Source organism: Protopterus annectens, chromosome 3.part1 (genome assembly GCF_019279795.1).
Source record: "Protopterus annectens isolate FY-2018-M chromosome 3.part1, PAN1.0, whole genome shotgun sequence".
Lineage (NCBI taxonomy): Eukaryota > Metazoa > Chordata > Ceratodontiformes > Protopteridae > Protopterus > Protopterus annectens.
In genome coordinates, this window is record NC_056732.1 from 1,810,523,067 (window position 1) to 1,810,549,735 (window position 26,669).

Genomic DNA, 26,669 nt, shown 5'->3' on the forward strand with positions numbered 1-26,669 from the left:
GTACACTACTGAGAACAGTGACAGTGAGTTCAATTTGTCTATGTAAAACGTGTTGGAGACCCTGAATTTTCTTTGTTGGAAATCTCTGAGGTCTCTCAAGTTGCTGCAGGTGTCTGGTAGGGAGTGTTATATTCAGTAATAGGCTTGATGAGGGACTAGTACAGGGGAGTTATAACCTCTTTTGCTCTTGAGGCGATGCCTTTGCTAATGAAGTGAGTGACTTAGAATGCCTTCCTTACCAAAGTAGGCACACGGTGGTTGAAGTTGAGGTCACCGTCAACTTGTGTTCCCAAGTCTCTTGCTATAGAATTGGTACTTAGGGTATTGTTTATTTTATAATTGGCAGGGACATTGATTTTACCAAAGGGAATAGTGATGCATTTTTTAGCATTTGGTGTTAAGACTATGGCTTTGGCACCAATCATTGGTCTGTGTAAGCCCCTTTTGAAGAATGCTGACTTTGTTAGAGGATTCAGTGATAGAACCTAATTTGCAGTCATCCACAAACTTGGTTAACTGCAGCCTTTCTATTTTGGCCTGGACTTCTAAGAAGTATATGCCAAACGAGGGACCCAGAACTGACACTTGTGGGACGTCACTGGTGACAGGTTTGCTGGCAGAGGTAAAGTCACCCACTTTGACTAAGTGTTGTCGATCTGTGAACCAGTTTGCAACCCACCTGACAACATAGGAGCTGATTCAACTGGGTTAGTTTGTCAATTATGCCTGAATGTGTGATTGTGTCAAAGGCCTTAGTCAATTCAAGATAGGCTGTGTGCACAGCTTTGCTTTCTTCTGTGGCTCTGGTTCCATTCTTGAAGTCCACCAGGTTAACGGGCATGACCTTCCTTTGACAAAAAAAGAACTGGGATTGACTTAGGTCTTGGAGGTCACCTCTATCCTTATTTATGAGATCCATGTTGATTCATTCCATTATCTACAGATGAGGCTGGTTAAACTTATGGGTCTATAGCTACCAAAGTCTGTTGCCAAGTCGCCGTTGTGAAGGGGGATAACTGCCACTGTTCTCCTTTCATTGGGGACAAAGCCAGTACTCGGGCTGTGGTTGAATAATGTGCCTAGTGGAGTAGCTAGCTGTTATTTAAGAACATTAGGAACGCAGCCCGGAATGCCATTTGGTCTCATGGAGGCTGTGTTCTTAGTCTTAGAGAGAGCATTGACGACTTGCTCTTTGGAGATACAAGGAGATGATGTTGAACACTTGGTTTATGGTATGCTTGGAGGGGATAGGGGGTGAAAGTTTCACCAAAGCTGTCTGCTAGCAGGTTTGCAATTTCTGCAGGGTCAGTGTGTGTGATAACATCCACAATTAGTTCAGCACATATCTAAGTAGAAAGCCTTATGGTTATCCTTGGCTATGGTTGCTAAATTTTTTCTTTGAGAATTTTACAAGTTTTCTTGTTTGCTTGTTTAGGCCGAGGAGGGTGCTCTTCCAATTCTGGGTTCTCAATTTTGCATTTTTAGACAGCAGCTTCTTTCACTTATTGTGTAGTCTATTAATGCTAGACATCTACCAGGATGTTTGTTTTTCTCTTGAGGATCATGCTGTAATCCTATCAGGCATGGTTTTGTCTATAGATTTGTGTAGATGTTTATACAGGGGATTGGTGTATTCCTTAGTATAGCCGTCAATGCCATCTGTGGAAATTGGAGCTTGTAAGTCAATTATACCATCCCTTAGGAGGGGTATAGCTAGCTTTGGTGAAGTTTTTTAGCTTGGCTTCTCCTTTGGGAAGCTCTGGTGCTGTTGCTACTTCAAAAATGAGTGATTTTTATGGTTGGATTTAACCAGTGTGGGACCTAGACTTGAAGCATTGCATCAGTCACTCATATTGCTGAGGACCAGGTGTAGAATGTTACAGCCGCTTGTGGGGTGGTGCACTATTTGTTCCATGGCATTTAATTTAACAAAGTCCAGGAACTTCTGTGTGAGTGAGTTAGGGCTCATATAAGTTTCCCAGTTACTGGAGGGATAGTTGAAATTGCTCATGAATAGGGTGTTAGGTTGTACGTTTGTCCCAAGTAGGTCTAAATAAGCTGTGTGTGCTTCTTGGTTCAAGAAAGGGGATCTGTAACTGATAACATGAATGGAGGTCTTACCAAAGGTAATTTTGGACTTGGAGTAACTCCACAGAGTTATCTAGTCTAACCAGTTTAGAGGTGTAATTATCTTTATCGTTAATGAAGATAGATACTCCACCTCCTTTGGTTCTCATGCCTTCAATTTGTGGTCTGAAAGTGTGGAAGGCATTGTAGCCTTGCAAGACTGAGGTACTTTCTGTGGCCTTGAACCAGGTTTCTGTGACTGCACAGATGTCAACATCTTCCAGGGACAGGAGTGCTAGTTGCCTAGTTGGCAGATTCTTCCTTTAGGTTGCAAATATTCTATGCCATCTCAGCACATCAGTCTACCAGTGGTCCTAATAATATTCCTGTCAGTGTACAGGTGGTCCTGACTTATCTTGGGCAGCTATATGACCTGGGTCTGTTGCTCATGGTCAAGGTGACAGACTGTAGCATCTCTGCATAATACGATCTTATGGAAGGCGGAACTATGGACCAACAAAGGCTGTTTGAACAGTTCTATAAAGGGAGTTTCTTCTTCACCCATTATGAAGAGCCTTTCTGTTCCTTGAGATTTGAAGTTAATGTTTGACAGGTATTGTCCAGCCTCCATTTAAACTTTTCAGCAGCTTAAAGTTAATTTCCGTGAAGATGGTGATCTTGGAGGGCATCATGCCTGTGTCTAGAATCTGTGAACTACAGGAAAATCACTGTAGAGAACCAAATAAGATACACCTAATAACCATGAAAAAAACCTATTATTAATACATGCTTCATCCTGGATTTAATATCAAACTGTTGATCCGTTCGTCTTACTGTTTGTGTCTGTAGTCAGACTGGAAGAGAGAGAGAGAGAGAGAGCAGGACCACCTTTACTACCCGTGACATTCACTGCTACGTCAGGTTCTACCTGAAGATAGTTTACTTATTAACGTGTCTCTTTTGCTCCTTACCTTTGTGATCAGAAATTCTTTTTAATGCAAATCATTATGATAAGTTTTTCTAATAACATCCATTTGTTCTATGATTTCACAATGTATGTCAAAATGGGCATCGGCAAGTTCACTCCTCATACTTAATTACTGAGTAAAATTTCCTGATGCCTACTTTTTGAACACATAGTCTGTTTACTGTTGATAACCTGACTGTAATCTTCTGAGTTGAAACATTTTACAGTCAGCACTGTGTACAATGAAACTGAGTATAAACTAACAAATTCTGTGTATTTTCAGCTACCGGAAAGCTTTGAGGATGTTGCTGTTGAGTTTTCAGTCGAGGAGTGGACGACACTGAGTGAACAGGAGAAAGCATTGTACAAGGAGGTGATGGTGCAGAACTACGAGAACATGGTTTCAGTAGGTAAGAGGATACTGTTTTATGGATGCAGTTTCTTATTTGAGGTGTGCATTTCCTTGCAAAGCTGAATAAAATTCAGTTATGTGAAATGAAATGATTAATTGGCTAGAATATTGTGTGTTTTATAATTTTGGCTTTTTTGTGTAGTTTTATTACACAGTCATGAGATGTTTTTGGAAATTACAGTACAAGAGGGGTTGTGTATCTGTGTATGTATCTACGTGTAAGTGTGTGTGTGTGTGTATGTATGTGTGTGTGTATGTGTGTGTGTATATATATATATATATATATATATATATATATATATATATATATATATATATATATATATATATATATATATATTTATATATATATACATATATATATATATATATATATATATATATATATATATATGTGTGTATGTATATATGTGTGTGTGTATGTATGTATATACACTCACACACACACCAGAAAAAAGGGAAACCAGTTCTACACGAATGATAACAGCATATGACGTGCTCAAATAAACTCTTGTCATAAATACTAATGTAAGATCCGTGTTCAAGGTCACCTTGCATTCTTATTAAAAACAGGATTCAAGCTGGTATTGCTTGTTTAACCTATAGTTACTTATGTCTGAGCCGCATCAGATCTAAGTAGGTAACAAGTAATATATGCTTTTCAATTTACCATAAAAAAGGCATGTAAATTACAGTGACGGCAATAATGTAAGAGCACATAAACAGATCACATTACAGTGACAGTGACTGGAACGCTGGTACATAACATAAACGGATCACATTTTATTGGCAATGACTGCAACAGTACTACATAAACAGATCACATTTCAGTTACTGGAACACTGGTACATGGATAAACATATCACATTCGGTGACCGTGACTGGAACACTGGTACATACATAAACAGATCACATTTCAGTGACAGTAATAGGAACAGTGGTACATAAACGGATCATATTCAGTGACAGTGACTGGAACACTGGTACAGGTCACATTCAGTGACAGTGACCAAACACTGGTACATACGTAAACAGGTCACATACAGTGACTGGAAACTTGTACATACATAAACGGATCACATTTCAGTGACTGGAACACTGGTACATATATAAACAGATCACATTTCAGTGACATTGAATGGAACATTGGTACATACATAAACAGATCACATTTCAGTGACAGTGACTGGAGCACTGGTACGTATTTAGTTTGCATTTTTGTTGTGATTGGAGCTGATTACTGTAAGTACAAAACCATTATGTATCTGTTAGTCATTGTGATGTGCATAGTGACAAATAATGTAAATATCTAGTCCTGTATTTGTTATATTACTGTAGTAAATAATAATCAAACAGATGGCAGTGGGATTCACTTCTGTGTGAAATACTGTGATACTAGAGGGGGGGAGGAGCATGGTGGTTATCTGAACTTGAAAAAGAATTATACTGCTAAGGGCAGTTCATAGGTAGGTACTAGGCTATTGACCCAAGGGCCTAAGTAAGCCTAGCCAACAAAGTTCCCTGGCTTACGCCTGTGCCCTTGTCGAGCACAGCCACAGAAGTGATCCCCAGGGTGTATTTCCTGTTTCCCATCCACTAATCAAGATTTTTCTTGAATAGTGTTAATGAACTTTGCTTGACGTAGATGGGTAGCTTGTTCCAGAGTATGAGAAGTCTCTGGGACAGGAATCTATCCCAACAGCATGTCCTGTTTATTGTGGTGACAAGGTTTAGGTCCCTAGAGTGTGTAGCTCTGAGGGATTGGGATTTCTTTAGGTGTAGCATGTGCAACAGTTCTGGGTTTGACATAGCTTTATATGTTAGGCAGAGATCACCTCAAAGTAGGCGATATGCTACAGAGTAAAACTGGAGTTTTTTGAGATGGTCAGTGTAGGGCATCTGTTTGATGCCAGTAATCCTCTTTGTGAGGTACTTCTGTGGCCTTTCCAGCTGCTGCAGATGTGTTGTGAGGTACATTCCAAAAGGGGTGTTGTACTCTCTTATAATGGGTCTAATGAGTGTCGAGTAGAGGGGAACAATTACCTCTTTTTTTTTTTTTTTTTTTTCCTGGATGAGAACCCTTTTGTAATGAGGTGTGCCACGTAGAAGGATTTCCTGACTATTGTGGCAATGTGATTATCAAAGGAGAGACTACTGTCCACCTGTGTCCCAAGGTCTCTTATCACACATTCGGCATTAAGAAGAGTGAGAAGTGAAATATATGTTAAACCTTTTTGTATCAAGCTGATACTACAGCAAAACTAGAAGCATATGTGATTCCTTGTAAAATAATCATCAACACCCTTTTTCTTTTTTTCTGTATGGGGTCAGGATGTCTTGTCGACTGTCACCACTTCTCTTTTCAGTACCACTTTCTTACACTCTTCATCAGTCCTGACGGACTGCCGAAGGGCTTCTTTTGTTCATTCTATCAGTCTCTTTGCTTGACGCTCTTGTTTCCTCTTACCTTCTTTCTGTCTCTGTCATAGGTTCATAGGTAGGTACTAGGCTATTGGTCTTAGGGCCTATATAAGCCTGGCCAAAAAGGTACCCTGGCTTTCGCCACCCAAGAAAATTATTTTCCTGTGCCCCTGTCGAGCAGAGCCACAGAAGTGATCCCCAGGGTGAATTTCCCATCTCCCATCCAATCATCAAGATTTTTCTTGAAGAGTGCTAATGAGGAGCTTTGTTTGATATCGATAGGTAGTTTGTTCCAGAGTATGGGAAGTCTCTGGGACAGGAATCTATCCCTCCAGCATGTTCTGTTTGTGGTGACATGGTTTAGGTCCATAGTGTGTGTAGCTCTGAGGGATTGGGATTTCTTTAGGTGTAGCATGTGCAACAGCTCTGGGTTTGACATAGCTTTGTATGTTAGGCAGAGATCGCCTCTGAGTAGGCAATATTCAGTGGAGTAAAGCTGGAGTTTTTTTGAGACTGTCTGTGTAGGGCATCTGTTTCAGGCCGGTAATCCACTTTGTGAGGTATTTCTGCGGCCTTTCCAGTTGTAGATGTCTTGTGAAGTAAATGCCAATAGGGGCGTTGTACTCTATAATGTGTCTAATGAGTGATGAGTAGAGGGGAACAATGACCTCTTTTCCTGGATGAGAAACCTTTTGTGATGAGGTGTGCCACGTACAAGGATTTCCTGACTACTGTGGCAATGTGATTATCAAAGGAGAGAACTATTATCCACCTGTGTCCCAAGGGCTATTATCACACTTTCGGTATTAAGACTACCGCCTATGTGGTAGTTCATGGGTAAGCCAGGGAACCTTGTTGGCTAGGCTTACTTGGGCCCTTGGGCCAATAGCCTAGTACCTACTTATGAACCAATGGGGATACACTTTTTGGCATAGAGTTTGAGGCAATGGCTTTGACACCAGGCATCTGTCTCATTGAGGCCCTATTGTAGGATGTCCACATCGTTAGGAGTTTAGATTATGGCTCCTAGTTTGCAGTCATCTGCGAACTTCATTAGCTAAAGACCTTCTGTGTTTGGTATCTACTTCTCTGAAGTACAGGCTAAAAGGAGAGGACCCAGGACTGAACCCTGTGGTACTCCACTTGTCACTGGTCTGAAGTCAGATTTAGAGTCTGCTACTTTCACAGTGTGGGTTCTGTCAGTGAGCCAGTTGGCAACCCATCTTGTGACATAGGGATTTATACCTTGTTTAGTGAGTTTATCTATAATTCCAGAGTGGGGGATGGTGTTGAAAGCCTTGGTGAGATCTAGGTAGGCTGTCTGAATCACCTTACCCTCATCTATGGCTTTGGTGACTGCTTCAAAGAAGTCTTATCAGGTTTAGGAGACATGATCTGCCTTTTACAGACCTGAACTGGGTGGGGTCCAGAGTTTGGAGATTACCAATATCTTTGTTTATAAAGTCCATGATGATACATTCCATGGCCTTGCAGACCTGGCTTGTCAGGCTAATGGGGTGGTAGTTCCCGGAGTCCGTGGTGGCTCTCCCTTTGTGGAGTGGGATAACTGTCGCTGTGCGCCATTCAGTGGGCTCAAAGCCTGAGGTGAAGCTATGATTGAACGTGGTACTTAGGTGGGGTGCTAAGTTCATTCTGTAGTTCTTTTAGAACGCAGCCTGGGATGTTGTCAGGTCCCATGGATGCTGTGTTCTTGGCTTTGGAGAGTGGTTTTTACCTGTGCAGCCGTGATTACAGGAACTTTGCATTCTGCTGGTATAGAGATGGGCCTTTTAGGGGGTGAGAGGAGGGTAAAGTTAGCACTGAATCTATCTGCCAGGATGTTGGCAATATCAGTTGGTTCTATGTATTTAATGCCATTGTGCTGTAACTCAGAGCAGATCTGAGTGTTGCTATTGAGATTCTTGACATAGCTATAGAATGCTTTGTGGTTGTCTTTAGAAGCAGTGGCGATCTTTTTATTGTCGTAACTAGCTTTGGAGGATTTTATGAGGGATCTCAGCTTCTTACCGAGGCTGACCAGGGAGTTCCTCCAATCATGGAATTTTACTTTTTTTTTTTTTATTTTGCAGCAGTTTTTCCTCTGTTGTAGAGTTTGTTTATGGCATGGGACCACCAGATTATTGTTTTTTTTTTTTGAGGATAGCATCTTGGTTCTGTTAGGGATAGCACAATCCATGCACTCATGTAAGTGCTTATCAAGTGCATTTGTGTAGGATGCAGCAGTCGTACTTCTATTGTCTGTCTGCATGGGTGTCGTGAAGTTTGCCACTTCTGTCTTAAGAAGCGTGAAGTTGGCTTTGGAGAAATTTTTTACCGTGGTTTCCTTAATGGGGGATGGAGGCGAGATGTGGATATCTAGGGTGATTAGCTTATGGTTGGATCTGACCAACGAGGAGTTGACTTCAGTTGTGGAACACCGGTCACTCATGTTGCTAATGACTAGGTTTAGGATATTGTTGCCCCTGGTGGGGGTGTGGATAAGTTAATCCAGGGCATTGGAATTTATGAATTCCAGAAAGCGCTGAGCGAAGGAGTTGGTACATGAGTAATTTTCCCAGTTAATGGTAGGGTAGTTGAAATCGCCCAATATTAGGGTGTTTGGTTGAACCCTAATATTGGTTGAACCCTAATATTTGCCAGTGTATTAAGTCGGAGTGGGAATCCTGGGGCAGGATGCTACTCTGGGTCAGGGTCATACCTGCCTGGGCTACAAGATCAGAGAGCTCCTCCATGTCTCTCTTCATGTAGTCCAGGAAGGTACATCTCTGGTCATTCACACCAACATGGACAATGACAGAGTCATATTTGTACTTGTTGTGGAGTGAACAGTGTGTGTGCGTTATGTGGCGGATGCTGGCACCTGACAGCTGACAGTAACTTTCTCCTTGTTTAGCCTGGTGAGTGGAACATCAGTCACCTGTCTTGTTCACTATATAGTCATCATCATCTTCATCTTTCCAGTTGTGCCCAAACTACCATAATCTGTTTTCTTTCACCTTCGCTGCATTTTGAACTACTTTCGCTTCTGCTGTGATGTCATTATTTCTTCAGTGTGCATCAGGTACTTCATCTCTATCATCTCTTTTTTTCCCCCTCAGCTGCTCTGCCTTTACTGCCCAAGTTTCTGTGTAATACAGAAGTACTGGTCACACCACTGTTTTGAATGCCTAACTTTTCAGCTTCTTTGGTATTCTTCTGTCACATGCTACCTCTGAAGCTCTGTGCCAATGAGCTGTAGCCCCTCTGATTCCAGCTTTGACCTCCTTATTCGGACTTTCCTTAACCATCCCTCCCAGATATCGGAAGCTGATAAACCTGTTCCACTGTTTCCCATCTCTCAGTTTTCAGCTTCTTCTGTTTTACTCCATTTACTGCCATGACCACTGATTTGACTGTTCACCGTTTCATCCTGTGTGCCTTAGGTTTTGCATTCCATTTCCCCATCATTTGCTAAAGTTCCTGTTCAGGTTCTGCTTGTAATGCCACATTGTCTGCTTACAGCAGCTTTTATTTATCTGTTCCCTTTGAGCTATTTGCTAATGTAGTCCATCATAGGTTCATACTAGGCTATCTGCCCAAGGGCATTTATAAGCCTAGCTAGAATGTGTTTGGCTTTCGCCACCCATTTTGAATTCATTTTTCTATGCCCTTTTTATAGGTTAGTATACTGTGCCTCTGTCTAACAGTGACACAGAAGTGATACCCGGGGTAAACCTACGATCTCCCATCCACTCATCAAGATTCCTCTTGAAGAGAGTCAATGAGGGACTCTGCCTAACCTGGACTGGGATTTCATTCCAGAGTGAAGGGAGCCTCTGGGTTATGAATCTGTCCCTCCAGCATGTCCTATTTATTTCAGCGCTGAGGTTCAAGTCTCTCGAGCGCGTAGCTCGATGGGATTTGGATTTTCTGAGGTGCAGCATGTCCATTAATTCCGGGTTGGACATGGCTTTATACGTCAGGCACAGATCACCTCTGAGCAGGCGGTATGCCACTGAGTAGAGCTGGAGTTTCTTTAACCGGGCAGCATATGGTATCTGTTTGAGCCCTATGATCCTCTTGGTAAGGTACTTTTGGGGTCTTTCCAGTTGCTGCAGGTGTCTGATAAGGTACATCCCAAAAGGGGCATTGTACTCCATTATGGGCCTGATGAGGGATGAGTAAAGAGGCACGATGACCTCCCCTGATCTAGATGTGAATCCCTTCATGATTAGGTGGGCTATATAAAATGTTTTTCTAACCACTTTGGCCACGTGGTTGTCAAATGAGAGATTGCTATCAACTTGGATCCCCAGGTCCCTAATTACTTCTTCTTTACTTAATGGATTACCACCTATGTGGTAATTTGTGGGCACTTTGTTTTTGCCAAAGGGGATGACTATACACTTTTTGGCGTTTAGCTTGAGGCCATGGCTCTGGCACCAGTTGTCTGTTTCTGTGAGGCCCTTTTGGAGGATGCTTGTGTCGGCTGGAGAGTCGATTAAGGAGCCCAGTTTGCAGTCATCTGCGAACTTAGTCAGCCACAGTCCTTCCGTGTTGGCCTGTACCTCCGAGAAATATATACCGAACAAGAGAGGTCCCAGGACTGAGCCTTGGGGGACGCCACTTGTAACTGGTTTGGAGTCTGACATGGCTCCAGCAATTCTAACCATGTGGGTTCTGTCCTTGAGCCAGTTTGCAACCCATCTAGTGACATAGGGGTTTATATTTAAGCTGGTGAGCTTATCTATAATGCCCGAGTGGGGTATTGTTTCGAAGGCTTTTGCGAGGTCCAGGTAGGCTGTGTGGGCCACCTTCCCCTTGTCAATGGCCTTGGTGACGGCCTTGGTGACTGTTTCAAAGAAATCAACCAGGTTTAAGAGGCAGGATCTGCCTTTAACAAAGCCAAACTGGGTAGGATCCAGTGTCTGTAGGTCCCCAATATCTTTATTTATGAGGTCCATGATGATCCTTTCCATAGCTTTGCAGACCAAGCTAGTCAGGCTTATGGGGCGATAGTTTCCAGGATCCGTTGAGGCACCACCTTTGTGGAGAGGGACCACTGTTGCTGTACGCCCCTCTTTGGGTACGTATCCTGTAGTAAGGCTGAGATTGAACAGTAGTTGTATGTTTGGGTTTAGCTCTTCTTGGAGATCATGTAGGACGCAGCCCGGGACACCGTCTGGTCCCATTGATGCTGTGTTTTTTGCTTTGGAGAGGGCAGCTCTTGCCTGAGCATCTGAGATTTCAGGGGGGCAGCACTCTGCTGGGATAAATATTTTCCATTTTGGTGGGGGGGGGTGGGGGAGAAGTTTGCGCTGAAACCTGTCAGGTAGGATGTTGGCAATGTCTGTGGGTTCGGTGTATTTTTTGTCATTTTGGACTAATTCTGAGCATATCTGGGAATTCCCACCCAGGTTCCTAACATAACTAAAGAAAGCCTTGTGATTATCCTTAGTGTCCTGTGCAATTTTTCTCTCGAAGCTGGCCTTAGACGATTTTATGAGTGCCCGTAGTTTTTTGCCAATACTGATCAGATATGCCTTCCCTTTTTGGGATTTTGCTCTATCATTTAGTAGTTTCCTCCTTCTATTGTATAGTTTGTTTATGGCTGGGGTCCACCAGACAGGACGTCTGCCTTTGCAGGATTGGGTCTTGGTTTTATTTGGGATTGCATGATCCATGCATTCCTGAAGGTGTTCATAGAATGCGTTTATAAAGGATTCTACGGTCTGGGCCATATTTTTCACAGGCCCGGGGGCTTTGAAGGATTCCACCTCGGTTTTGAGGAGTGTGAAATTTGCTTTAGAGAAGTTTTTCACTGTGGTTTTCAGGGCAGGGGGTGAAGTCGGGATGTGAATATCCAGTGAGATTAGTTTATGGTCTGATCTTACCAGTGACGTAGAGTCCCCATGTTGGTGATGATCAGGTCCAGTATGTTTTCCCCTCTTGTGGGAGTGTTAAGTCGTTCCATAGCATTTGAGTTTATAAATTCTAGGAACCTTTGGGCTAGGGTGTTGGAGCTAGAGTAATGCTTCCTGTCTATGTTTGGGTAGTTGAAGTCGCCCAATATAATGGTCTTTGGAGAGACCTTCATATTTTCCAGTGTTCTCAGGAAGGCCGAGTGGGGTTCCTGGGTTTGGGAGGGTGGTCTGTAGCAGGCTATAAACTGGAAGGCAGTTTTACCCACTGTTAGTTGCACATGGATAGTCTGTGATGCTTCGTGCTGTGCCACCAACCTGGAGGTGTGGGTATCTTTGACGAATATTGATACTCCCCCTCCTTTTGTAGTACGGTCCAAGTTTTGGGGCCGAAAAGCATGGTATGAGGTATAACCTGGTAGTGCTGGGGTGCTCTCGGGAGCCTTGAACCAGGTTTCTGTTACTGCACAGATATCTATGTTCTCCATGCTAAGGAGAGTTTCGAGTGCGTGCATCTTGAGGTTTAGACTTCTGGCGTTGAGTAGCATTACTCTTAGTTTCTTATCCCTTGTGATTCCTATGGAGGTGTGTTTGTCTTTTGAGCCTTGCCTAAAAAAGGCACTATGGGGGTAGCAAGAGCCTTTGCCAATATCCGTAAGCCCAGGGGTGACAGGTGCAAGCCGTCCCTAGCGAAGCATCGTGGCTTGTCGAGCATGATGTTATCCCAGGCTGACAGGCATTGGATCCCCTTTGAATGACACCAATACTTAAGCCAATTGTTAAAATTGATCATCTTGTCTTCATTTTGTGGCATCATTCTTGGTGAGGGTAAGATGCTACTCAAGGTCAGGGTCATACCGGCCTGAGCTACATGCTCAGAGAGCTTCTCTATGTCTCTTTTCATGTAGTCCAGGGAGGTACGTCTCAGGTCATTCACACCAGCATGGACAATGAGTGAGTCATATTTGTACTTGCCTTGGAGTGACCTGAGTGCTTGTGTTATGTGGTATGAACAGCAGTGTGCTCAGATCTGAACCATGGTGCACACCCACTCCCACTGGGACCACCTCTCCGAGACCAAACACTTTGTGTACTTGTGCCATTGGGTCCATGATCATGGCCTGCACTAATTGTACCACCATCACAGGTCTGCCCAAAGCGGCTTTCTTGGAACCTTGTCATGTGCTTTTTTCAAGTCTAGGAATGCCCAGTTGGACTCTCTTTCCTAATCTCCAGCTTCTTCTCTGTCTGCCTCTCTTCAAACATTAGACTGATTTAGCTGTGCTGCATCCTCATCTGAATTTATATTATGCATCTCCCATCTTATACTTTTAAGTAGTCCTTTATCTGTCATCAGCTCCATCACGTTCATAAAGTATTAACAGGAGTTTGATACCTGTAATGATGCCTACATTTAAGAATGTCCCCTTTGTTTTTGTACAGCAGCACTAGATTGCTTTATTCTTCAGCCGTTTAGGGATACTTTCTCTCCATACTGTTATGATTACCCTCCAGAACCATTTTTTCCTTAATTCGCCAAACCTCTTGGTCACGTATGCCATGAACTCTTCTAAGCCTGCTGCTTTTCTTGACTTTATTTTCCTTATCTGTGTTCTTACTACTTCTAATGTGGGCACCTCCTTTTCTTCCATTGTAGACTTTTGGTATGGTGCCGTACAACTTCTGTAGAATTTTTTTTCACTCTGTTTGTTGGAAGTACTCTTTCCATCTACCTTTGATGTCTTGTGGAGTGGTGAGCAGGTTGTTGCTGTTATCCCTTATGAAAGGTATCTGATGACTGTCTTCTTTATTTTTATCTTGCAATCTGATGTAGTTTCATTGTGCCATCTGCTGAGACATTTTCCAGAAGCTGGTAAGTGCCTCTCATGGCTTATTTTTTGTTATTCTGACTGCTGTCTTAGTCTCCAACCAGTGTCTCCAACCAGTGTTCCTTCATAATCTAGTCTGTATTTTATGTCTCCCACTTTTCCTGGACTCCTGTTTTTATAACTCTTGTACCTCTGCATTCATCCATCAGTATTCTTTATATACTTTGTTTCCATACCTGGTTCACCTGCATATTTGTCTGTCGCCCTTGTACATTGTTTTGAGGTAGTGCCCTTGTAGATTGTTTTGAGGTAGTGCCCTTGTACATTGTTTTGAGGTAGTGCCCTTGTACATTGTTTTGAGGTAGTGCCCTTGTACATCGTTTTGAGGTAGTGCCCTTGTACATTGTTTTGAGGTAGTGCCCTTGTACATCGTTTTGAGGTAGTGCCCTTGTACATCGTTTTGAGGTAGTGCCCTTGTACATTGTTTTGAGGTAGTGCCCTTGTACATCGTTTTGAGGTAGTGCCCTTGTACATCGTTTTGAGGTAGTGCCCTTGTACATCGTTTTGAGGTAGTGCCCTTGTACATTGTTTTGAGGTAGTGCCCTTGTACATTGTTTTGAGGTAGTGCCCTTGCACATCGTTTTGAGGTAGTGCCCTTGTACATCGTTTTGAGGTAGTGCCCTTGTACATCGTTTTGAGGTAGTGCCCTTGTACATTGTTTTGAGGTAGTGCCCTTGTACATTGTTTTGAGGTAGTGCCCTTGTACATTGTTTTGAGGTAGTGCCCTTGTACATCGTTTTGAGGCAGTGCCGTTCTTCTTCAGCTCTGCCTGTTTACTCTTCTTCCTAAATATTTCCTTGAATTCTTGTGCAAGTGCAGGGTCTTGGGAATGCTCCGTCTGTCCTGCAGTCAGTGGGCACAAGACATCCTAAATGGCAGCCAGCCTATTGTAGGATACGAGCACACTGACGTACACACAGCCACTTCACATGTGACTCTTATGGATGTTCTTATGGATGTAGGAGGAAACCAGAACACCAGTCAAAAATCCATGCAGACTGCACCTGGAAGGATTCCCAGTTAAGAATTGTGCTGGAGATTGAACTAAATAGATACATAAGTAATTAAATAAAATCCCAGTTTCAAGAAGGGCAAAATAGTACATTGAGTTTATCATGGAGCTGCTAATATTTCTTCAAACCATGAATTACAATCCAAGTTTAATGTATTCTTGTGTGTCTGTAACATTGTTGGAGACATCTTGAGATGTTTCATATTACAGTCCTGTAAAATTACTCCGGACTCCAACAGCCAAAGAGCCACTACCCTGATACTATCCCTTCCTACATCTGGAGAGTTAAGATGCAATATTGTCATATCCTCGGTATTATTGGTTAGGCTTGTAAAGGGTCTTGTGTCATTAGCCTAGTAATCACCTATGAATCTATATATGCATCAAGTAGATGTGGATTTTGCGAAAAGGATGGACATGGCTGTGGTGAATACGTATTTTAAGAAGCAGCAGGAGCATAGGGTGACGTACAAGAGTGGAGGAAGATGCACACAGGTGGATTATATCCTATGTAGGAGGGCCAGACTGAAGCAGATTGGAGACTGTAAACTGGTGACTGGGGAAAGTGTAGTTAAGCAACATAGAATGGTGGTCTGCAGGATGATGTTGGTGATCAAGAAGCGGAGGAGGAGTGTGAAAGCAGTGCCAAGGATTAAATGTTGGAAGTTTAAAAAAGGGTGTTTGTGAGGTGGAGTTCAGTGAAGAGTTGAGACTGGCACTGGGAGGCAATGGAGAGTTACCGAATAGCTGGGTAACTACAGCAGAGCTAGTAAGGTGCTTGGTGTGACATCTGGACAGAGGAAGGAGGACAAGGAGACATGGTGGTGGAATGAGGAAGTACAGGAGAGTATACAGAGGAAGAGGCTGGCGAAGGTGGTGGAATGAGGAAGTACAGGAGAGTATACAGAGGAAGATGCTGGCGAAGAAGAAGTGGGATTGTCAAAGAGAGGAAGAAAGTAGACATGAGTATAAGGAGATGACATGCATGGCAAAGAGAGAGGTGGCTAAGGATAAGGCATATAGAGAGTTGTATGAGAGATTGATCACTAAAGAGGGAGAAAAGGACCTGTACCGATTGGCTAGACAGAGGGACAGAGCTGGGAAAGGTGTGCAGCAAGTAAGGGTGATAAAGGGCAGTGAGGGAAACGTACTCACAAGTGAGGAGAGTGTGTTGAGTAGATAGAAAGAGTACTTTGAAGGACTGATGAATGAAGAGAATGAGAAGGTTGGATGATGTGCGGATAGTGAATCAGGAAGTGAATCAGATTAGCAAGGAGGAAGTAAGGACAGCTATGAAGAGGATAAAGAATGGAAAGGCTGTTGGCCCAGATGACATACCAGTGGAAGCATGGAGGTGCTTAGGAGAAATGGTAGTGGAATTTTTAACCAGATTGTTTAATGAAATTTTGAAAAGTCAGAGGATGCCTGAGGAGTGGAGAAAGTGTTTTGGTACCTATCTTTAAGAATAAGGGTGATGTGCAGAGCTGCAGTAACTACAGAGGGATAAAATTGATCAGTCACAGCTTGAAGTTATGGGAAAGAGTAGTGGAAGCTAGTTTAAGAAGGGAGGTGATGATTAGTGATCTGCAGTATGGTTTCATGCCAGGAAAGGGCACTACAGATGCAATGTTTGCTCTGAGAGTGTTGGATAAATACAGAGAAGGTCAGAAGGAGTTGCATTGTGTCTTTGTGGACCTGGAGAAAGCATACGACAGGGTGCCTAGAGAGGAGTTGTGGTATTGTATGAGGAAGTCGGGAGTGGCAGAGAAGTATGTAAGAGTGGTACAGGATATGTACAAGGGTAGTGTGACATTGGTGAGGACTGCTGTGGGAGTGACAGATACATTTAAGGTGGAGGTGGGATTACATCAAGGATCCGCTCTGAGCCCTTTCTTATTTGCAGTGGTGATGGGCAGGTTGACAGATGAGATTAGACAGGAGGCCCTGTGGACTATGATGTTTGCAGATGACATTGTGATATGTAGTGAGAGTAGGGACCAGGTGGAGGAGACCCTGAAGAGGTGGAGATATGCTTTAGAGAGGAGAGGAATGAAGGTAAGCAGGACTAAAACGGAATATATGTGTGTAAATGAGAGGGAGGGTAGAGGAATGGTGAGGATGCAGGGAGTAGAGTTGGTTAAGGTGGATGAGTAAGTACTTGGGATCAACAGTTCAGAGTAATGGTGAGTGTGGAAGAGAGTACAGGCAGGGTGGAATGGGTGGAGAAGAGTGTCAGGAGTGATTAGTGACAGACGGGTACCAATAAGAGTGAAAGGGAACGTCTACAAGAGGGTAGTGAGACCAGCTATGTTATATGGGTTGGAGGCGGTAGCATTGACGAAAAGGCAGGAGTCAGAGCTGGATGTGGCAGAGTTAAAGATGTTAAGATTTGCACTGGGTGTGACTAGGATGGACAGGATTAGGAATCGGTATATTAGAGGGTCAGCTCAGGTTGGACATTTGGAGACAAAGCAAGAGAGGCGAGATTGCGTTGGTTTGGACATGTGCTGAGGAGGGATTTTGGATATATTGGGAAAAGGATGCGAAGGATGGAGCTTAAGAGGAAAAGAAGAAGGCCTAAGATAAGGTTTATGGATGTGGTGAGAGAGGACATGCAAGCGGTTGGTGTGAAAGAGCATGATGCAGACGACAGAAAGAAATGGAAACAGATGATCTGCTGTGGTGACCCCTAACGGGAACAGCCGAAAGAAGAAGATCAAGTGCAGACTTGCACGAGGCTTACAATGAGACACACTGAACACACTCAGCTAGTATTCAGCTTTTGTTTAAACATGGGTATGTGATTTATTTTCAGACTAGGAAATAGTTGTCTATTCACAGCATTCCTGTACTGAGCTTGACATTTATTCATACCTGAAATTATATATATAAATTTGTCTTCAGATAGATGTTGTTACTTGACATATGTCACCAATACACTTATTCTCAGAATATTCCATGTTATTGTACATGTTTATGAACCACTGTTATTTTCAAAAGAACTGGCCTGCACCCTCTTTAGGGTTTGTACTTTAGGTTGAGAAAGTATCTTAGTATTCAGACTCCAGGGGTATAGTAATCCATCTGATGTCTCTTTCATTCCTCCTCATAAATGGGTTACGGATCCAACTCTGCCTTTCTACAGACAAGGCTCCAAGTCTTGAGCACCTCCCTCTTTCTATAATGCTCAACACTTTGCCTAGCCTTCCCATATCTTGTTTGCCGCCAGCGGTGTTGGACGTGGTTCCTTTAGTCTCAAGCAATTAGGGATGTTTTCTTCATTTCTCAGCCAAGTTAAATTTCAAATTTATCCCTGCCTTCTCTTCCTGTCTTCCTCCCCTTCCCTTAGTCTTTTTGCAGGCATCAGGGACTTTTGTATTGCTTCTTGTTTTCCTTCTATCTGGCGTCTTGCACCTTTTTCCTCTAACAAAACAAAAACTTTTGTTTTATTCTGCGTTTACTTTAGTGTGTGTGTGTGTGTGTGTGTGTGTGTGTGTGTGTGTGTGTGTGTGTGTGTGTGTGTGTGTGTGTGTGTGTGTGTGTGTGTGTGTGTGTGTGTGTGTGTAACCATTCTTTTGATTGGGCTTTCTGTCTGTGTGTGAGCTCATGTATGTGTGTGTTGTCTTTTCCAGTCAGCATGTCGGAAAAACTGACCGGATTTAAGCATTGTGCAGAATGTGGGCACTGAATCCCACATTATGATGCTCACAATAGCTGCGTATGTTGCCTCGGCACTCCACACTTACTATCGGCTTGTCTGTTATGCGAGGGTTTCGATCTCGGGGCCATTGCTGATCAGAAAAATACATTAATATTAAAGGGACTTCTGCCTGCTGAAACTGTTTCTCCAGGGGCTCAAACATCCTTCAAACTTGTGGCAGGGACTTTGGATCTGAAGAAACGTCTGCATCAGTCTTCATGGGCTTTTTTGGAGCCACCATCTAAACTTCTCAGGCCTTCAGATCTGACTTCCCAGGATCCTACATTCTCTTTCGCTCCAGCAGGCCGGTCTGACCGGGGCACCTACCTCCAAGAGCTCTCTGAGACTGTCCTCCTCCTTTTCAGACCCTAGCTCCTCTGATCGAAAAGCTTGGAGTCAGACCCCAGAGCTCCCGATTAGGATAGAATTTCCTACCCCGCCCTCCACTATTCTTCAGACACCCTTCCGGCACTCCAGACCAACCTCCAGTGGCTTCTTTGAGGTCTTCCAGGAGCTTGTCAGAAATCGTTTATGGGATGATACGCAAAATCCTAAAGACTGTGACCCAGATGAGGGTCCTGCCTTCTCTATCCCCTCTGGAAACTGAGAAGTGTGCCCATTATCATACAATCTCCTTCTCCGATCCAACTACCAGCTTCAAAGCCCCAGGATTGTGGCCACGCATGAGTATAGGTGTCTGATCCAAGGAGGCTGTCTTCCTGTACTCCAACAGTTGCTCTGACTACCTCTGCCTTGGTGCCCTTGGATCAGAGTGGGTCTCTTACTGTCGCCATCGGATCTGAGGGGAGGGCTTCATGTTAGACATTGTCGGATCCATCCCTTCCTGTCATGGCTTCAATGCTCGACCATTTGGATCCCATCCAGACTGGGAACTGGGATTTGGAGGTTCCTGTCTTTTTTTCTCCTCCATTGTTTTGGCTCTGGGCAGAGACTGTCTATACCCTTCGGCTTTCCAGATCTTAGAAGTGACCTTCTGTTCTGCTAGAGATCCAACCTCTGAGCTATGATTCTCCCCACCAGCTTCCATTGGATCACAGACCTGAACCTATTATTCCTGTCCAGGGTCAGCCTTCCCCGAAGGGCCTCCAAGCACTCCCTCCTCTCCTAAAGAGGGGATCCCTGGTAAGAATACCTGCAAGAGGAGGCACATAGAACCCCCCATTGGAGTTTCTCGCTGAGGACAGAGACCTTGATGAGGGAGAAGGATCCCCCAGATTACCACCAGAGGATGTCTCCTTCAGAGAAATTTTGGAGATCTTGAAGCAGAGAGGTGGTTGGTCAGCCCAAATTCCTTCTGAAGAGGCTGTGTTTTTTTGAGGCTTTCAGAGTGGGCCCATCTACTTCTTGGGTGACCCCCCCCCCCCCCGGCTGACGAACTCTTCTACCTTGTATGTCATCAGGCCTGAAAGGAGCCGGACACAATAGAACCAATCCCAAAATGACCAGATAAGTTCTTGGCCCTCCCAAAGACCAACCGCACTGGACTAAGGTATACCAGCTGATGCCATGGTTGTCGACAGCCACCAAGAAGGAGCTTGCTGAGAGAGCTCCTCTGTCCTTCCTTTGAACAGGGAGTCCAGAGTGATGGATAGATTTGGAAAGCTTTTTATACCTGAGCCACCTTTTAGCTGAGAGCGTAAGTTATTTGACACACTTTACCCGATTACACAGAGATCAGGTGAAGGAATTCTCCAGCTCTCTAGCTAAGGCCATGTCGACAGCAGACTTGGAGACAAGTTTCTCCCCAACTGGCTACTCCCTGTCTAATTCATCCATGAGGCTAATCTCCCATGATACTGAGGGCGCCTCATGGACAGCTGGCTGAGACATCGCTATTAGACAACATGCTTGGATGAGGCTCTGTGACTTTGCAGAACTCTTCAAGGTGTCCTTTAACTCCCTGTTTGATGGCTTCACTTTGTTTGGGCCCTCTGTTAAAAAAATACCTTTACCAGCAGTCACCCAGAAGAAAAGACCCTATCTGCTGTCGGGGTCAAGTTTTGTACACCTCAACAGACCACCTCTAGAAGCCAACGAGGTGGTAAGAGGACTTGGTTCAAGAAATCCCAAGGGTCTTTCCAGGAATACTACGGAGATTCTTCCTCCAGGGATAGAGGGGGAAGTCTTAATGGCAGTCGCCACCCTAGGAGTAGAGGGGGACCACAGAATCACAGCTTCAGGGAGTCTTTTTCTGATGGTCTCTTTCAGTGCTCCTGAAGCACTGCCTGACTGCTCAACTCTGGAGGCAGTTGGGGTTCGATTTTTCCCTGGACCTCTTTAACAAGAAATAATCGGGTGCTAAACATCATATCCAGAGGTTATTATATTTCCTTTTCCCTTCACCAGCCAGAGTCTTGAAAGAAACTCCCCAATGTCCCACCCAATCAGAGGGAGTGTGCAGTTCTAGAGATTGAAAAACTCTGCAAAAATGAGTCATCCAAGAGGTCCCGACCAAAAAAAGAGGATTCAGAACTTACTACCGCTTCTTTATAGTGCCAAAATGAACAGGGATCCTCAGACCCATAGTGGATCTAAGCAGTCTAAATTTGTTTGTAAAAAAAGTGAAGTTCTGAATGGTCACGTTTTGAGTCCATTCTACTGCTATTGAGGAAGGATGATTGGATGTGCTCAATAGTACACATCCTGCAAGTCTATCACAGCAAAATAGACAGACGCTGCAGGAGTCTGCTGCGCTTCTTGCTGAGAGCCAGTCATTACCAGTTCAGAGCTCTGCCCTTTGGTCTCACCACAGCCCCCCGGGTGTTTACCAAATCCATGGTAGTAGTTGCAGCCCACCACAGACTGAAAGGATTCTGGGTGTTTCCATATCTGGACGACTGGGTTCTAACTGCCCCAACCAGGCATCACCTTCTTCAGGCCAGAGATTACCTGTTACAGATGTCCACCTGTCTGGGTATCACCATAATTTTTCAGAAATCAAATCTAATCCCGGCATATAATTTGGAATTCATTGGGTCACTTCTAGGCACTCCGAATAAGAGACATCGCTATCACCTCATCACATACAAAGTCTGAGGGAACATGTTCATATTATCCTCAACCTTCCCACTCCTCCATTGAGATTAGTTTTTCAAGCTGTTGAGTCTGTGGTAGCGGCCATTATGCTCCATCCCATTAGTGAGGTTCTTTGTGTGAGTACTTCAATGGTTCTGGCCATTCAGTGGTCTGTTCTCTACCAACCTCTCTTTGCTCTTGTCAAATTGACTGGGATTTGTAGAAAGTATCTTTGATGGTGGCTTCTTTCTGATCGGCAGACCTTTCCTTCTCCTGTCACCCTCAGCCACTGTGACCACGGACGCTTCCCAGTTGGAGTGAGGGGAGGCATTTGCAGGGAAGGATGGTCCAAGGCACGTGGACTGACTTAGATAACACATCAGTGTTCTGGAGGTGAGGGCAGTCTTCTTACATTGCAAGCCTTTCAGGATGCCCTTCCTCTAGACAGTTGCAGTTCACACAGACAATATGTTGGTAGTCTGGTATATCAACAAACAGGGTGGACCCGTTCGTATCCATTGTGCTGACAGACCATGAGGGTCTGGGAGTGGGCAATATTTTCAGACTGCTTTTCTACTTGCAACTCGCATACCAGAGAAGTCTTCTTGCAGACCAACTTAGCAGGTCAATTCTAACCCCTCACAAATGGCCCCTCAACCAGTCAATACCGGACTTCATATACAGCCATTGGGGCCAACCTTGTTGCGACCTATTTGCCTCTCCTCAAAGCAACAAATGCGGCATGTACTTTGCTCTAATCCCCCCCCCACTGGGGGAGTCCCTGACTGATGCCCTAATTTAAGATTGCCCCCCCCCCCCGTCTCCTCTATGCTTACCCTTCCCTACCCCTAATCCTCAAGTTTCTACAGAAAGTCAAATGGCTAAAGATCTGTTATCCTCATTGCCCCCTACTGGCCTCAACAGATTTGGTTCCCCTTCCTCTGGACTCAACCGAGATATCTTCCATGAATACTGGAACCCAGTCAGGATCTCCTTTACCCTTCAGAGGGTTATCTTCCGAATCTGTCCACCCTCAAACTAACCACTTGGTTTCTTCAATTCCAATGATTGTAGAGAGGTCTGGGCTTGCTTCTCCTGTTCGTGACATTGTATTGGCCTCCCAGAAACCTTCTGCCAAAAAGGTTTATAGAAGCAAGTGGAAAAAGTTCACTTATTGGACGTGCAAGGAAAACATTGATCCATTTTCATCTTTTCTACCTGCTATCCTGTCCCTTCTGGCCTCCCTTATCAGGAGGGGCACTAGTTTATTCTACCATTAAACTTCAGTTAGCTGCCATTTCAAATTTTCACTCTGGGAATTTGTTTGGTTCTGCTATGTCTAGGTTATTTAAGGCCTTTATGTAGGGTATTTTTTTCTACTCCGGTCAAAGACCCTTTCCCTCCATGGGATCTCATTATCATTCTCCAACGTCTAACACAGAAAGCCTTTGAACCTTCCAGTGGTTGTGACTTGAAATCTCTTTCCTGGAAGACTATTTCTGGTGGCTATCACGTCTGCCAAAAGGATTTTGGAACTCCATGCTCTGTCCACTAAACCTCCTTACATAATTTTTCATAATGATAGAGTCTGCCTTCATACAAACCATTCCTTTATGCCTAAGGTGGCCGCTGAGGTTAACTTGAATCAGTCCATTCAATTGGCAGTTTTCTTTCCAAGTCTTTCTAACTAAGGAGAAAGGTTACTGCACCATTTAGACATTCATGGACAACTATGTTTCTACCTCCATAAGACAAAACAGTTTAGAAAGACTGAACAGCTATTTGTATCCTTTTCAGCAAACTGCCTGGGCCAAGCAGTTTCGAAAGTAACTCTTGCTAAATGGCACAGGTTGCATCTCTGTTTTACTCTAGAAGTGGTCTTCAATTACCTCACCCTCCTAAAGCCAATTCAACCAGATCTATGACAACGTCATCAGGCTTTTCTTCCAGAACCTTCATTGATATTTGTGCTGCACCCACCTGGTCTAAAGTTTGCACCTTGGTTCATAGGTAAGTACTAGGCTATCTGCCTGGGGGCATCTATAAGCCTAGCGAGAATGTGTTGGCTTTCGCCGCCACCCCTTAGATTAGTTCCCTGTGCCTCGGTCCAGCAGAGCCATTAGTTCCCTGTGCCTCTGTCCAGCAGAGCCACTGCAGTGATCCCCGGGGTAAATCTGTTTCCCATCCACTCGTCAAGGTTTCTCTTGAAGAGTGTTAGTGAGGAGCTCTGCCTAATGTAGATTGTAATCCTGTTCCAAAGCATGGGGAGTCTCTGGGACAGGAATCTATCCCACCAGCATGTCCTGTTTATCGTTGTGGTGAGGTTTAGATCCCTAGAGCGGGTGGCTCTTGGATTTGTTATTTTAGATGGAGCATGTCCATCAATTCTGGGTTGGACATGGCCTTGTATGTCAGGCAGAGATCACCTCTGACTGAGTAAGCGATATGCACCCAAGTACAGCTGGAGTTTCTTCAGTCGGGCTGCATAGGGCATATGTTTGAGCTCAGTAATCCTCTTGGTGAGGTACTTCTGTGGTCTTTCCAGCTGTTGCAGGTGTCTTGTATGGTATATCCCAAATGGGGGGGTTGTACTCTGTGATGGGTCTGATGAGTCGAGAGGCACAATAACCTCTCCTTTGTTCTAGATGCGAACCTTTTGTGATTAGGTGGGCCACATAGAAGGATTTTCTAACCACCTTGGCAATATGATTATCAAAGGAGAGATTACTATCTACTTGGATCCCCAGATCCCTTATTACATTTTCTGTATGTAGGGGACTACCACGTATGTGGTAGTTCACGGGTACTTTGCTTTTTCCAAAGGGGATAACTATGCACTTTTTGGCATTTAGCTTGAGGTCATTATTTGGACACCAGGTATCCGTCTCTGTGAGACCCTTTTGGAGGATGTCTGTATCAGCTGGAGAGTCAATTATGGCCCCCATTTTACAGTCGTCTGCGAACCTTGGTCAGCCATAGTCCTCCTATGCTTGCCTGTACCTCTGAGAAGTATATACCGAACAGGAGGGGTCCCAGGACTAAGCCCTGAGGGACGCCACTTCTAACTAGTTTAGAGTCGGACCTAGAGCCTGCAACTTTCATCGTGTGGGTTCTACCCGTGAGCCAATTGGCAATCCATCTCGTGACGTAGGGGTTTATGTTCAGGCTGGTGAGCTTGTCTATAATACCAGAATGGGGAATGGTGTTGAAAGCCTTTGCGAAGTCTAGGTAGGCTGTGTGGACCTCCTTTTCCTCGTCTAAAGCCTTGGTAATGGTCTCAAAGAAGTCCACCAGGTTTAGGAGGCATGATCTACCCTTAAAGCCAAACTCGGTAAGGTCCAATGTTTGAAGTTCCCAATGTCTCTGTTAATGAATTCCATGATGATGCGCTCCATAGCCTTGCAGACCAGGCTAGTCCGGCTTATAGGGCAATAGTTTTCGGGGTCCGTTATGGCTACACCTTTGTGGAGCAGGATAACTGTTGCTGTGTGCCACTCTATGGGTATGTAGCCTGTAGAGAGGCTGAGTTTGAACACTGTGTTTAAGTGAGGGGTTAGTTCATTTTGGAGCTCGTGTAAGACACAGCTTAGGACACCGTCCGGTTCCATTGAAGCTGTATTTTTGGCTTTGGATAGGACTGTTTTAACCTGTGTGTCAGCGATTGCCAGAGCACTACATTCTTCTGGTATGGTTATTGGCCCTCTAGGGGATGAGAGGGGGGTGAAGTTTGCACTAAACCTGTCTGCTAGAATGTTGGCAATATCAGTCGGTTCAGTGCCATTCTGCACTAACTCAGAGCAGATATGAGTTTCCACTTAGGTTCTTGACATAGCTAAAGAATGCTTTGTGGTTATCTTTGGAGTCCTTGGCAATTTTTCTTTCAAAGCTAGCCTTGGATGATTTTATGAGTGATCGTAGTTTCTTGCTGATACTGATCAGGGATGTTTTTCCTTCTTGGGATTTTACTCTGTTCTGCACTAGTTTCCTCCTCCTGTTGCATAGCTTGTTTATGGCAGAGGTCCACCAGACTGGTTTCCTTTTCTTGGAGGAGTAAGTGTTGGTTTTGCTTGGGATGGCATGATCCATGCATTCTTGTAGGTGCTCATAGAGTGCCTTTGTAAGGGATTCAGCACCTAGGACAGCACTGTCCATTAGCATGGGGGTTGTGAACCTTTCCACCTCGCTCTTAAGTAATGTGAAGTTTGCTTTTGAAATGTTTTTCACAGTGGTTTCCTTGATTGGGGGTGGAGTGTGGATATCCAGAGTGATTAGTCTATGGTCTGATCTAACCAGCGAGGGTTTGACCTCCGGTGTATAACACTGGTCATCCATGTTGGTGATGACCAGGTCCAATATGTTGTCCCCTCTGGTGGGGGTGTTGACCAGTTGATCCAGGGTGTTTGAGTTTATAAATTCTAGGAAGAGTTGGGCAAGGGAGTTAGTACTTGAGTAGTTCTCCCAGTTAATGTTTGGGTAATTGAAATCACCCAATATTAGGGCGTTTGTTAGGACCTTCATATTTTCCAGAGTCTCCAGAAACATGGAATGGTGGTCCTGGGTCATGGTGGGTGATCTGTAGCAAGCTACAATTTCAGTTGCAGTTTTGACCGTTGTCATTTGCACATGGATGATCTCTTGAGGCATTGTGCTGTGCCACTAACCTGGAGGTGTGGGTATCCTTGATGAATATGGATACACCCCCACCTTTTGTGTTTCTGTCCGGGTTCTGTGGCCGAAAAGTATGATATGTGTTATAGCCTGGTAGTGCTGGGGTGCTCTCTGGAGCTTTAAACCAGGTTTCTGTTACTGCACAGATATCGATGTTATCCATACTGAGGAATGCCTCGAGTGCATGCATTTTGAAGTTTAGACTTCTGGCGTTGAGTAGCATTACCCTTGATTTTTGGTTACTTGTGCTATTTACGGTGGTGGGTTTGTCTTTTGAGCCTTGCCTAAAGAAGGCACTATGGGGGCTGCAAAAGCTTTGGCCAGTATTCAATAGCCTAAGGGTGACCGGTGCAAGCCATCTCTTGTGAAGCAATGTGGCTTATCGAGCATGTCATCCCAGATATCCAGATACTGGATCACCTTTGAATGACACCAGAAACTTAGCCAATTGTTGAAATTGATAATTTTTTCTTTATACTGTGGCATCATTCTTGGTGAGGGCAGGATGCTACTCGGGGTTAGGGTCATACCGGCCTGGGCTACATGATCAGAGAGCTCTTCCATGTCTCTCTTCAT

The 26,669-nt window shown here is 44.2% G+C and overlaps 1 protein-coding gene across 1 annotated transcript in view; it reads left to right on the top strand.

The window, feature by feature from the left end:
- The window catches only part of LOC122798686 (zinc finger protein 271-like), a 237,175-nt gene that overhangs the window by 24,709 nt on the left and 185,797 nt on the right, over positions 1 to 26,669 (top strand). Inside the window, exon 2 of the mRNA XM_044067779.1 lies at positions 3,318 to 3,444. Coding sequence (XP_043923714.1) covers positions 3,318 to 3,444 — 127 coding nt within the window. The remainder of the gene's footprint in view (positions 1 to 3,317; positions 3,445 to 26,669) is intronic.